The sequence below is a fragment of the Piliocolobus tephrosceles genome, chromosome 8 (genome assembly GCF_002776525.5).
Source record: "Piliocolobus tephrosceles isolate RC106 chromosome 8, ASM277652v3, whole genome shotgun sequence".
In the NCBI taxonomy this organism is placed as follows: domain Eukaryota; kingdom Metazoa; phylum Chordata; class Mammalia; order Primates; family Cercopithecidae; genus Piliocolobus; species Piliocolobus tephrosceles.
In genome coordinates, this window is record NC_045441.1 from 21,033,204 (window position 1) to 21,046,243 (window position 13,040).

Below are 13,040 nucleotides of genomic sequence, written 5' to 3' on the forward strand. Positions count from 1 at the left end.
TAATGAAAACACTGACCTACCTTATCAACCATCCTTCCAACCATCTTCAACCGCCCACAAAACACACTCACATTGATAACACTTCGTAACACCTTCAAATGGTTATAAAAGAGCTATAAGCACAGTATAATTTTACTTCTAAGGCTATTTTATAACTGCCTCCATTTATATAATCTACATTATACCTATTTGGTTCAAAAATTAATTTATCTATATTTACATTATACAAATAAAAACAAAGCCTACCACTTCTTTCTAGAGCAATACATTTTTATACATAATTTAAACACAGCAATAATTCTGATAATATCTTAAAACATAATAAAGTAGTTATCAAATACATTTTGGGAAACATTCAATATTTACAAAGTTTTTACCATGTGTTTAGCAGAGTAAATGTGCTGAAAAACTCAATTTAAATGTTCAGAGGAGAATTCTGTAAATACAAGGAAGACACATACTATAAAAATAATGAAAACTGGATTGTTTCTGCAGTCTGAGCAGTTGGCAAGCGAAAGGAATATGGTATCAGAGTAAAGCACATGGTCTTTTGAAGAGGGTGAGACTGGAAGTGGGGCATAAATCTTGGATGTTTTAACTTTTTCATTCATTGAAGAGGTTCGTTCAACAGTTAGAAGCATAAAGGTATGAAGTATGTGGACTACTTTAACTCTCACAATACTACAAAAGCAGGTTTTTGTTTTGTTTTGAGACAGAGTCTCGTTCCGTCACACAGGCTGGAGTGCAGTGGTGTAATCCTGGCTCACCGCAACCTCAGCCTCCTGGGTTCAAGCAATCCTCCTGCTTCAGCCTCTGGAGTAGCTGGGACTAACAAGCACACACCACCATACCTGGCTAATTTTTGTATTTTTGGTAGAACCGGGGTTTCCCCATGTTGCCCAGGCTGGCCTTGAACTCCTGAGCTCAAGCAATCGCCCCCTCGGCCTCCTAGAGTACTGGGGTTACAGGTGCAAGCCACTGCACCTGGCCTGATTCTAGAGATGAGAAAACAGAGGTACAGAGGAACTAAGAAATTTGCTTAAGGTCAGCCCAAGAAACAGGACTTGAAGATTTAAACTCTTCCCCACAATAACAGAGTACAGCCTGGACATAAAGTGCATCCCATCTCTGCTTTTGTAATTTATGGACAGACACAGAACTCAAACTGAGTTAATCTGAGTCCCTTCTGCTGGAGGTAGAGAAAGGTACTCCCTTCAGGCTTGAAAGATAGCATGTAGTTAAAAGTACAGAGTCTCAAGGCCCCAGCTTAAAGAAGGCCCATACCGCCTGGGGGCAGTGGCTGACACCTGTAATCCCAGACACACACACACACACACACACACTTTCTCTCTCTCTTTCTCTTTCATCCCCCCCACACCCCTCTCTCTAAATTTCAGCTCCAGAGGCCTTGGTTCCTGCATCTGTTCCTTCAATTCTCTAAGTTACCCTATAATTCTTTTCAGTAATTTGAAACAATATATAGTTTTTCCACCTAATGTTATTTTGAGTTATGCTTCTATCCTTTACAACTGAAAGACTTAAGATTCTCTGACCATAGTGCAATACTTTTTTCTATTTTTTGAGCAGGAGTCTTGCTCTGTCACCCAGGCTGGAGTACAGTGGCACGATCTCGGCTCACTGCAACCTCTGCCTCCTGGGTTCAAGCAATTCTCCTGCCTCAGCACCTCCTAGTAAGCTGGGATTACAGGCACCTGCCACCATGCCTGGCTGATTTTTGTATTTTTAGTAGAGATGGGCTTTCACCATGTTGGCCAGGCTCATCTCGAACTCCTGACCTCAGATGATCCACCCACCTTGGCCTCCCAAAGTGCTGGGATTACAGGTGTGAGCCACCATGCCCAGTCACGGTTCAATATTTCTAAATTAACACTAGAAGTAACAAAAGGGTAGTAGTAAGGACAACCACAATAAAGCCACACTTTAAAATAACTTCCAAGTAAAAGAAAATATCAAAATGCAGTTAACATGATTATTCCTCGATAGAACTGACCTTTCAAAGAAAAAGAAAATGTGTACTCAATGATAATGAAAATGTTAAGTATCCAAAGCTATGGGAAGTGACTATATGTAACAAGAAGTAAACACAGTCTTAAACACTTTTATCATTAAAAATATTAAATAAAAAATAAAAGAACTAAGAAGCTAGGAGAAAGAACAAAATTAACTTTACAAAATGAGAACGAACAGAATAGAGGTAACAGTAGGAAAAAATTAAAAACCAACAAAAATAGCAAAATTTATTGTCCAAACTGAGCACTGGCTCTCTGAAACATATTACACAAAATAAATAACCCATTATGTATATCTGGCTTCTTTGTTCTTTTTTTTCCTCAGTTCACATATAAATAGGTAAATTAAAGAACTATTACAGACTAATCACAATCAAGCAAAAATGAGGATATTCCACATGGTCAGAACTTACGAAATGGAAATGACTGAATATACCTATAATTTTCTGACACACTAAATATTTTCATTGCTAAAAAAAAGAGCTCTAAAATGAAATAATGACTCTGATAGGTGATATTACTCAAAATATATCTATCAATCTGCACTTATAAATATCAAAAACCACACAAGTTTTTATGGGTTAAAAAATTGTACATAGTCCTAAAGATTATACCTTGCTAGAAGCTGTTTCCATTTCTAATGAGCAAACTGGCAATAAAGATCAAATGCCTTGAACAAAAGCATATCTTTGTTTCTGGCAATCCCGTGTCACTGATAAATTTTTAAGAACTGGCCGGGCGCTCACGCCTGTAATCCTAGCACTTTGGGAGGCTGAGGTGGGCGAGTCACTTGAGGCCAAGCGTTTGAGACTAGCGTGGCCAACATGGCAAAACCCAGTCTCTACTAAAAATACAAAAATTAGTCAGGAGGCATGGTGTGCACACCTGTAATCCCACCTACTTGGGAGGCTGGGGCCCAAGAATCACTTGAACCTGGGAGGCAGAGGTTGCAGTCAGCCAAGATCATACTACTGCACTCTAGCCTGGGCGACAGAGCAAGACTCCATCCAAAGGAAAAAAAAAAAAAAACTGTAAAAATTTGCCTACCAGGATGTTCACGGCAACAGTATTTTATTATAACTGAAAACAAACTAAATGCTCAACCATAAGGAACAACTAAATAAATCCTTGACTCTTCATTTTCTCTCATACCTCCACATCTAATCCAGGTCGCTCTATCTTCAAAACACTGGATATCCAGAATCTGGTCACTGCTTAGCACCTCCAGCACTGCCACACTACTCCAAGCCACTGTTATCTTTCATCTGGATTTCTGCCTCCTTGCTGACTCTTGCCACCTCACACGATAGCCAGAGTAATCCTTTAAAACCCAAGTCAGATTATGTCAATCCTCTGCACAAAAATACTCCAGTGTCTCCCCATCCCTCTTTCAAACAAAAGCCAGAAACCACAGGTCAGTGGTTACGAGGCAGTTTATGATTCTATCCCAACCTCATGGCACCCCACTATGCTGTGATCTTCTACAGCCCTCTGCACTCCAGCTGCAGTAAATCTACATATCGGGTACACTCATGCCTCAGGGCCTTTACAGTTACTGTTCCCTGTGCCTGAAAATGTTTTTCCCCCAGAGATCCTCAAGGCTTGCTCCTTCACTTTCTGCTTGAATTGTCACCTTGTCAGTGAGGTCATCCTTAAAACCCTATTTAAAATAGCAACTATAAACAGGGCTCCATCCCAGAATCTCTATCAGCTTTTGCACTCCATTTTTTTCCATTACACTGAATGCCCTAACACACTATGTATTTTACTTGTTTGTTTACTATCTCTCCCAAATAGAATAATAAGGTCCCTAAAAGCAGGGATTTTTATCTTATTTCTTCACTGCTGTATCTCCAGAATAGTGTCCAGAAGAGCGGGTCCTCGTTAAATATTTGAGTGATTTTTGGAATACTGGGTAATAATTAAAAATGCTGTTATAAAAAATTTTAATGGGATGTTAGAAACTGGTGGAAATGGAAAGAGCATGTTATCAAAGAATATGTAACCCATGTATCAAGAAGAAATCATATGGGAAATTAAAATACATTTTTCACTGAATGTTAACAAGAACACTTCAAAATCAGTGGGATTCAGGTAAAGCAATTCTTAGAGGAAAAATTGTAGCTTTAAAACTTTGTATTAGAACATCAGAAAGGTTAAAATCAAAACAATATAAAAACGAATGTTCCTAATTTTGTGTCTAAAATACATATATAAAAGACATTAACACTTTTTTCTGGTTATTTCTGGTGGTAAGATTACAAGCAATTTGCAATTTTTATACATGCTTTTCTGTATGTTAATTTTTCTTTAGTGAACAGGTATTATTTTTATAATTTAAAAAAAAAAGGTTTTAAAAAACTTCCTTTCCCTGTGGTTGAATTCTAATTGCTGGCCTCTTCCTCTGCCTGTCTTTTAAAATACTTGCTTCTCTGAATTCCATCCTTGTCTTTCGTCAATTTATATTCATCCCTTAGTAATCTTATCCACTTTCTGGATTCATTTCTAACCTGCAAATTGATTTCTCAATTTTTTGTAATATCCTGAATTAGAGACTCATGTTTCCAACCACTTAAAGGATACTTTTATCCAGATGGAAATCCTATAGCCACTCAATTTAACAGGCCTAAAAGGAACTCATTATCATTTCCTAAAACTTGTTCTTTTCATCTTTAATACTGGTTAAAGACATCACTATGTACCCAGGTTCTCAATTCTATCAGTTCTACCTTAGAAATCTCAATCAAATCTAACTTTTCTTCTCCCTCACCAATGCCATGTTTTCAACATAGGCATCTTCTTCTATCAGTTATATTCTAAAAGAATCCTAACTTATCCTCCTGCAATCACACTCTCCTCTTTAAGAACTGAATCCTGATCAGGGTTGCTGCATACAGCCTGAAGTCTGCACCACTAGAGAAGGTCGCCAGCCATGTAAACTACAATTGTTAATTGTGCCCAATGGCCTAATCATGATACTCCCCCTGCTTTCAAACTTCATAAGATAAAACAAACCTATAGCACCACAAAATCCTTCAGCTGGCTCCACTTTCTATTTTTCTAGCTTCAGGTTCTCATCATTCCTCTATGCACCCTACAATCCAGACATATTTAACTTTTCAGTATGCCCTATCAAAACCCACGCTTCTATGGATTTCTCTTTAGTCTATAATGCCCTCTCTCCGTAAAACTTCTAAATCCTTCAAACTACAGTTCAAATGTATTTTGAACTGTATTCAATGTATTCAAAAAACCCTCCTCTGGGAAGCATTTTTTGACTAGCCTAGACAAAGATACTTCACTAAGCATTTTGCTAACAGTTCTATTATATAATTTGTTGCACTGTATAATAATCACATATACCCATCTCTCAAATTCAGTGGAGAGTTGAGCAGTGCATAAAGAAGCCCCATATTTGAACCCTCAGTAACTACAATGCGCAGCCCCTAAAAGGGGCTCGATTCTTGTTTATTAATGCTATACTTACCATATGCATTAGGACAACTTTTTAAAAGTCAATAAAAAATGAGTTTAACAAAAAAGTTACATGTTCAACTGTCAATCTAAGTCTATAATCCATGTGGCAGACAGAACTGATGTGACTATTCTTGATTCCTACACTTCCTGGTGTTTAAACCTTTGTATAATTCCCTCCCCTTGCACGTGAACTGGACCTATGGCTTGCTTCTAATCAATAAAATACAGCAAAGGCAATGGGTTGTATGTGATTACATGTACATGATTATGTAAGAACACAGCACCAGTTCACCTTTGCTAGACTCTCTTCCTTTGCTGACTTTGAAGAAGCAAGCTGCTCTGAACCTAACAGACACAAAGAAATAAATTCAGCCAATAACCCAAGGAAGTCTGGGGGTAGATCTTTTCCCAGTTGAGTCTCTAGATAACAACCCAGCCCTGGCCAACACTTTGACTGCAGTCTTACAGAGGACACAGCTAAGTTGTGCCCAGCCTCTTGACCCATAGAAACTGCGGGGTAGTAAATATGTTGCTTACAACCGCTAAATTTGTAGTCATTTGTTAATAAGCAGCTTAGAAAACGAATAAAATCAGAACCTAAGGCATTTCTGAACCCTCTTTTCACAAAAAGGTCTACGTTTTGTCCAATTTCTAAACAAGTAAATGTCATGTACATGCAAAATTAAAACACAGACTAACATTTCAAATAAACAATAGTTCTCAAGAATATTTACAAAAGGTAAAACTTAGGAAGTAATTTGCTACATAAAGCAGTTCCTACACTCTCTTTTAACACATTTGCCATATACCCAATTGTACATAATACTTAGAACATGCAATACGTGCAACATTAGGGCAATTCTCCTTACAAACCCAAACAATAATAAATAGTTTACAAGTTGATATCTAATTAACGATATTTGGTAATCAGAAGAACTTACTTACTAGTCATCAGGCAAAGCAATCAAATTGGAGGACAGCAAGGGACTTGCTGGAGATGTGCCTGAGGGAGTAAGACACTATCTTACAACAACAGGGCTCTTACTCCCTCAGGCACTGCACGAGCCAGCAAAGCATCAAAATACCAGTTTCTTAGGTCATGCTGCTCTCAGATCAGGTGATGCCCTGTGCAACTCACCAATCCTCCCCACCCTGCAGTCAAGAATAGTTCCAAAAAATTCCCAAAGCAGAAACTTCCATGACACAGGCCACGCTTAAACACAGCAAAGCATATAATACAAAGGTACGAAATTACAAGTGAGAAACAATAACCACCAAAATTCTTGTTACTTCAGGAGTGGCAGGGGTTGTGGTTAGAAGGCTCATTTTTCTTAGAAAGGCAAACATTCCTCTTCTGCCACTCCCGGTAAAAGCCTTCAATGGCACAAAATAACATTCAAGAGTAGGAAATAAATTAATTACAATATCCCAAATTCAAACATTTTGGCACTTGATATTGGTAAGAAGTGATAACTGAGACCAATTCAATAATGGTTAATTGATGAAGACAACCTAACACCATAAAACTTCACATCTGCCTTACAAATTAAGAGAAATCTTCCTAGAAATACAGGTCTTCTTCAACATATTCAGTTTTAAGAGATAACCCGCACTCCTTCAATATAAGAAAACATGTTTCACAAGTAACAAGGCACCTGAATGATAATCAGACTACTGAACTACTCAAGAGCAAGCCACACCCAAAAAGCTCAAGAAAATCAGGAGGCCAAAAGCAACTCTGCACCACTGGTTGTCTGAGATTAAGTCATTTTACATTTTCACTTCCGGACTCAAGGACACATTATAGAAGTCCACACGATTTCTCTGGAAATAATCTCCATTTATTGGTATATTTCTATAGCCCAATTCATCTACCCCATCCTTGCCGCATCAATAAAGGCTATTTTACCACTCATATTATGCTCTTATGCACAAAGCTACTTGACAGTGGAAAAAAAGTAGACATAAATTAAAGCCAGACCAACCCAAGATACTATCAAGATTTTTAAATATTAGGAAATACCCTTAAGACCTGTTCTAAAACAAAGGTGATGGACAATACTAGCAGTAGTCAAGAAAGTGTCTGTTCACTTTAACACTCCCCAGTCTGAAAAGAATAACAAAGACAAGATTTACTTCACCTAAAAACTCCCATATAATCATATTCTGATGTCCGGCAACTCAATTCTAGGAAATTTCTACAAACTGAAATATCTGGATTAGACATTTTTCTTCCAGTCTCTAGAGAGAATAAGAGCGCACATAGCCAAAATAGATGTCCAAAAGACAGCAAAACATAAAACCAACACAGAAAACTTCCTCGTTCAATGTGGCAATTCATTGTGAGGGAACTACTAACAATTCCACCTGCTAGACTCTTTAAGTGTTAAAAATAAAAGGGGGGGGACTGCTTTGCATTTACATGACAGCTCACAACAGAATAATTTTGAATCTTATTGGTACCATATTTTCTTATTAGGAGACGTGAATAATATAAACAACAATTAAAACAACAGTTTTACAAAAAACAATATGAACTTTCCATTAATTCTGAAATAATCTTTTTATCAATTTTCAGATGGAGTTACTTGTATATAACCATTTATACAATTTGTAACTGAATAAACACAATAATGCTATAAGATACTACAAAAATTAAGTAAATGTGAAGTATAGTTAAGTCTAATTTTGTTAATTATGATTCCTCATCTAGCTCCCCAAATGATGAGGAGAAACATGCCTCTATTATTTTCCTAATAACCCGTCCACTAAAATATAGGTAAAAATCTCAGTAAGGCATGCCACTAAGATGGGTTTTTACATAAGTGTATTCCATCTCCCTGTCTCAACAAAAATTTCAGGATGTGGCACTTTCATCTGATCCTGTCATATAAGAATAGGTAGTTTCTCCGATCCCTTTCCAGCAATTCTCAACTGAGGTTCCTCATCTGAATCACCAAACACAGGAAATTATTTCAGTGACTGTTTTCTCAACTGTTCCAAGAATGATACATAACTAAAACCGTCCTAAATGCACTGGAGCTAAAAGTTAAAATGCATTGCACACTACAGTACAATTCTCTCCACAAAGTCAGTTGAGAAAGGCTGCTAAAAGTTCCTCAGAAACTGTCACTGTACTACTAGGTCCCAGTCACCCAACCCCAACAGCACTAAAAGAACTATAGTGAGTGCACAAACCTAGAACTTAGATAAGAAAAAAGATAAATGCTTTATCTCCAACTTCAAGCAACTAGGTATTTTGATTTACTCATTTACTAGGAAGCATGGAGCTCAACTGTTTGTCCCTTGCTCCGAATGGAATGCATTTACTTAACAAAATAAATCCACAGAAATATAATGTTTCTCAAAGGGAATTATCAACTCTCAGAAAATGAATTTTTAAAAATCAGCATATTAAATATTAACTATTAACTTGACAAGGCTTTTCCTATTCACCCTTCTTTAGCAAACTTAAATATTCACCTTTTTATAACTGCTAAATGCAAATTTTCACTTTAAAAATATAAATATTAAAAACCAGTTTGCCCTTCATTCTTGTACTAATCACCAATTCTCAGAAACTGCCTTTTATATTCTTCAATGTGGACTACAGCAACTTCAACTGGTAGGTTAGTTGTGATCCAATCACTTTAAGGACACCAGTAGAGTTCTTTTACTCAAAAGCAAATGACTTTTAAAAATGGCCCAATTTTAAGAGGGATGAATATTTTTAAAAAGCAAAAATTACTTTAAAACAAGATAGCTAATTAAAACTCAAGCGTCGTTCCATATTGAATGTGCAAAGTGTTACTAAAAGATGGGAAAAATTAAACATGACATTCTTATTTTTAATTTATGCTGGCGTGTATGCTGATAGTACAGAACATTAGAACAGATAAATTACCACGTATTCCACTTTCCTAAGTCCCCAAAGTTCCTACGTTTACAAATACATGAGTAAAAGAGGCACAAAAATGTAGGGGATGCTGTTTTCGCTGCTAATCTGTGCTCAGCTGCGAATTCTTCTAATATCGGATGTATAATGCGATGAAATGGGAATGCTTATCTTCTATACTTCTATTTATTTTCATAAATCGGGGAGGGGGTGTGGTCTTGATTCACTTACTATTAGCGTTTTGCAATAAAGTGGATCAGCATAAAACATAACTGAAGAATTCATTTTCCCAGGACAATGCACCCTTCCTCCTGTTTCTATAGTAAAGCCATCTTTTGCTATTTAAAATGTCCATTTTTCACAACTGACTTTTCCTTAACTCTAGTCAACACTGCTCTTCAAAAGAACTTAGCCAATTACTGTACCTTGTAGGCTGATTTGCAAAATTTTTACTTCCTTAGGAAACTTTTCCATTTTTTAAATGCTTTCCAAATTAAGCAAGACTCACATTAACTGTGATCTTAAGCAGCGGTTTAGTGAGGTTTAAAAACAAACTTTTCATTAACGCATTCATACAATTAAAGTGACATACTAAGTGGGACTACTGACACAGATTTAAGGATTACAGCTTTATATTAAAAGTCGGTCCAAAGATGGTAACTCAGCGTTCATTCGAGACCCTTTGACTTTTGACCTTTAAAACCTGTTCCCCACTGAGTCCCCAGATAGAACTACATTTAGCAACGGGTCTCTTCCTGACTTCCTGGTACTAAAAGCCACAACCACAAGGGCTGTTTCGTCGGTTTGTTGTAAAACAACATTTGCTCCAGTCGTCTCTCTGGAAAACAGACTTTCTCTACCGGGGAGCCGCTGAGGTGAGGGTGCTCACGATGTTTAAAAACAAAACCAAGCGTCTACGCGGTAGCGGCACCTCAGGAGTTAAGCGCCGGGGGTTTCTTCCCAGGATGGAGACCGGCGCGGGCTGGGCCGGCGGCCCCCTGCGCCCCGGCCGAAGGAGAAAAGGAGAAGGGTAAAAATAGCCGGCGGCCACGACCCACGTGCAGCCGAGGGAGGACTGAGTGCCGGCGCGCGGAGAGGGGTCCGTACCTCCAAACATGTGCGGCGAGAGGTGAGCTGGTAAGGAGCCGATCACCAGGCGCGGCCCGCCGGGGCTCCCGCCCACCGGCCGGTCCCGGCCGCCGCCGCCGTCTTCAGGGCTGCTGTGCACCGAGTCCTGCGAGCCGTAAGGGCCGCTGCTGCTGTTCGGGATGCTGAAGGAGGACTGCGCCGCGCGGGCCCCCGACGCCACGCTCCCCACGGCCCCGCCGAGGGAGCGGCTGCGCGGGGCTGCTGGGGCCGCCGCGGCCGCCGCGGCGCCGCCTGAGGCGCTGGGCTGGTGAGCGCTGGGCACCTGAGCCGGGAACCTCCCGGCGGCGGCGGCCCGAGCGCCCCCGCCGCCGCCCACGGTCCCATTGGCCCCTCCACTGCTACTGGAAGGTAGATCCGAGCCCGAGTACGCGCGCGTGCGGCCGTTAGCGGCGGCCGGGCCGCTCTGCTTGGCGCCCATGTCCGCCCTGCCCCGGGCCGGGCCCGCGCGCTGCGCCCCGAGAGCCGGGAGGGCGGGAGCGAGCGCAGGAGCTAGAGGGCAGGGCCGAGGCGCCGCGGCCGGCCCAGAGAGGCCCCAGCACGTCCAGGGCCGCCGCCCGGCGCCCCGAGGGGCAGTCAGCGCCCGGCGCGCTCTTCTCGGGGCGGTGGGCGAGGCCGGCCGCCTGACGCGGGCGCGCAGGAGACGAAGAGACGCGGAGAGGAAGAGGTCCCGGCTGCTGGCACCCCTCGCTGGCTCCAGCAGGAACGGGCGGCTCAGGTGGCCGTGCGGCTGCCGCTGGTTTCGGTTCTGGTGCGCCACGACGGGCTGCTGCCGCTCTCTGCCGCCGCACTCGGCGCCCCGGGCCTCGGCACCGCCTCCTCTCGGGCGGCCGCTGCTACCGCCGCCATCCTCCGGCTCCCACGGCGGCTGGCGGCTGAGTGGGAGGCGCCGGCCCAGACTCCGCCAGGGCCACCTTCCCTCCTCCCCCAGCCACCCAGCTGTTATTAACCGAGGAAGAGGAAAAACGGGTGGCGCGCGAGGGGAGGACGAAGAATGGGAGGGAGGGGTGGCGCGCGCCTCCCGGCAACCGTCGCCTCGCTCCCCCTGCGAAGGAGGGGCCGGGCTGGCGGGAGGATCTGGGCCGCGAAGGTGGGGGTGCCCGGGAGGGGAGGAGGTTCCCCGGCCCTCGCGCCGGAAGACCGCGGAGCGGCGCGGCGGCGGGGTGCGCCCAGCCCGTGTGTTTGGGTAGCGCGCGGTGACCCCGCCCCCGCCCCCTCGCGCCGCCGGGCCGATTGGCTCCCGCCGGCCTTGCTCCGCCTCTCCTGGCCGCGACCTGCCCGCCCCTGCTCCGCCTCGCCAAGGTACTGCGGTGTGGTAGGTGCTGCCACCCGTGGACTTGGTGATGGACAGGTCTCTGGCCCCGCCCTGCCAGCCCGGGCGAGCCCGAGTCTTCCTCGCGGGGCCTACGCCGATAGGAGGGACGGACACCGGGCGCCAACCAGAAGGCGGCCCCTCCTCCCGCACGTGGCCCGCCGACGCTAGAGGAGCCTGTGTCAGCTGCAGCTTTTCCTGGCAGGGGGCGTGAATGGCTGTGTCCTGTGCCCAGAGCCATTTGGTTTCGGTGGGTGTTGGTGTTACACACTGATTTAAAAAAAGAGAATCTCAGAAGCCAGCTTGATTTGAATTAGACTCACTCTTGAAACACCAACCTGGGAGGAAGCGCAGAGTTGGAAGAACTCGGGATAATCCAACTTGACCCTCCGTGGTAGGGCAAAAACCGTCGTGCCAGGAACGCTGCACCTGACTCACAAAACCTAGGATCTAGGCCCAACACCAAACTAAATTATGTGTGGTGAGCAAATTATTTTACTTTTTTGGACTTCAGGTTTGTTTTTGTTTTTGAGACCGAGTCTCGCTCAGTCACCCAGGCTGGAATGCAGTGGTGCGATCTCGGCTCACCGCAACCTCCTCCTCCCGGGTTGGAGCGATTCTCCTGCCTCCTCCTCCAGAATAGCTGGGATTACAGGCACGTGCCACCACACCTGGCTAATTTTGTATTTTTAGTAGAGACAGGGTTTCACCATGTTGGCCAGACTGGTCTCGAACTCCTGTCCTCAAATGATCCACCCGCCTCGGTCTCCCAAAGTGCTGGGATTACAGGCGTGAGCTACCGCACCTGGACGACTTTTTGTGTTAAATCCTAGGGCACCTGCATCTTTAAGATCCTGTAACTTCTCTAAAATGGAATGTAATAAAATTCTCTTCAGTGCATTCCTCGGTGTTGGTGTGGTCTCTTCAAGTCAGAGCGGGGTCTGGATACCCAGGAAACAGCCTGCTCTGAGACTCCCATTTTGAAAATGTCTAGTCTCTACTTGAAAATAATAGCAAGTGGTGTTTTATGAAACTACAGAAATAAATACTTTGTCATTTTTTCACTATTTGCAGTAAGTCGTTTATGTAATGATTTTCATCACTCTTAGGGTGTGGGAATCAAGTTTTTAAACAAATGGAGAAGAATATATGTATACATATAAAGACATACATCGTGTAT

General features: G+C 42.9%; 1 protein-coding gene across 1 annotated transcript in view; it reads right to left on the reverse strand.

Moving 5' to 3' along the window:
• ZNRF2 (zinc and ring finger 2) overlaps positions 1 to 12,016 on the reverse strand; it is an 89,368-nt gene extending 77,352 nt beyond the window's left edge. The window contains exon 1 of the mRNA XM_023188386.1: positions 10,510 to 12,016. Coding sequence (XP_023044154.1) covers positions 10,510 to 10,969 — 460 coding nt within the window. The 5' untranslated portion in view covers positions 10,970 to 12,016. The remainder of the gene's footprint in view (positions 1 to 10,509) is intronic.
• Between the last annotated feature and the right edge of the window lie 1,024 nt (positions 12,017 to 13,040).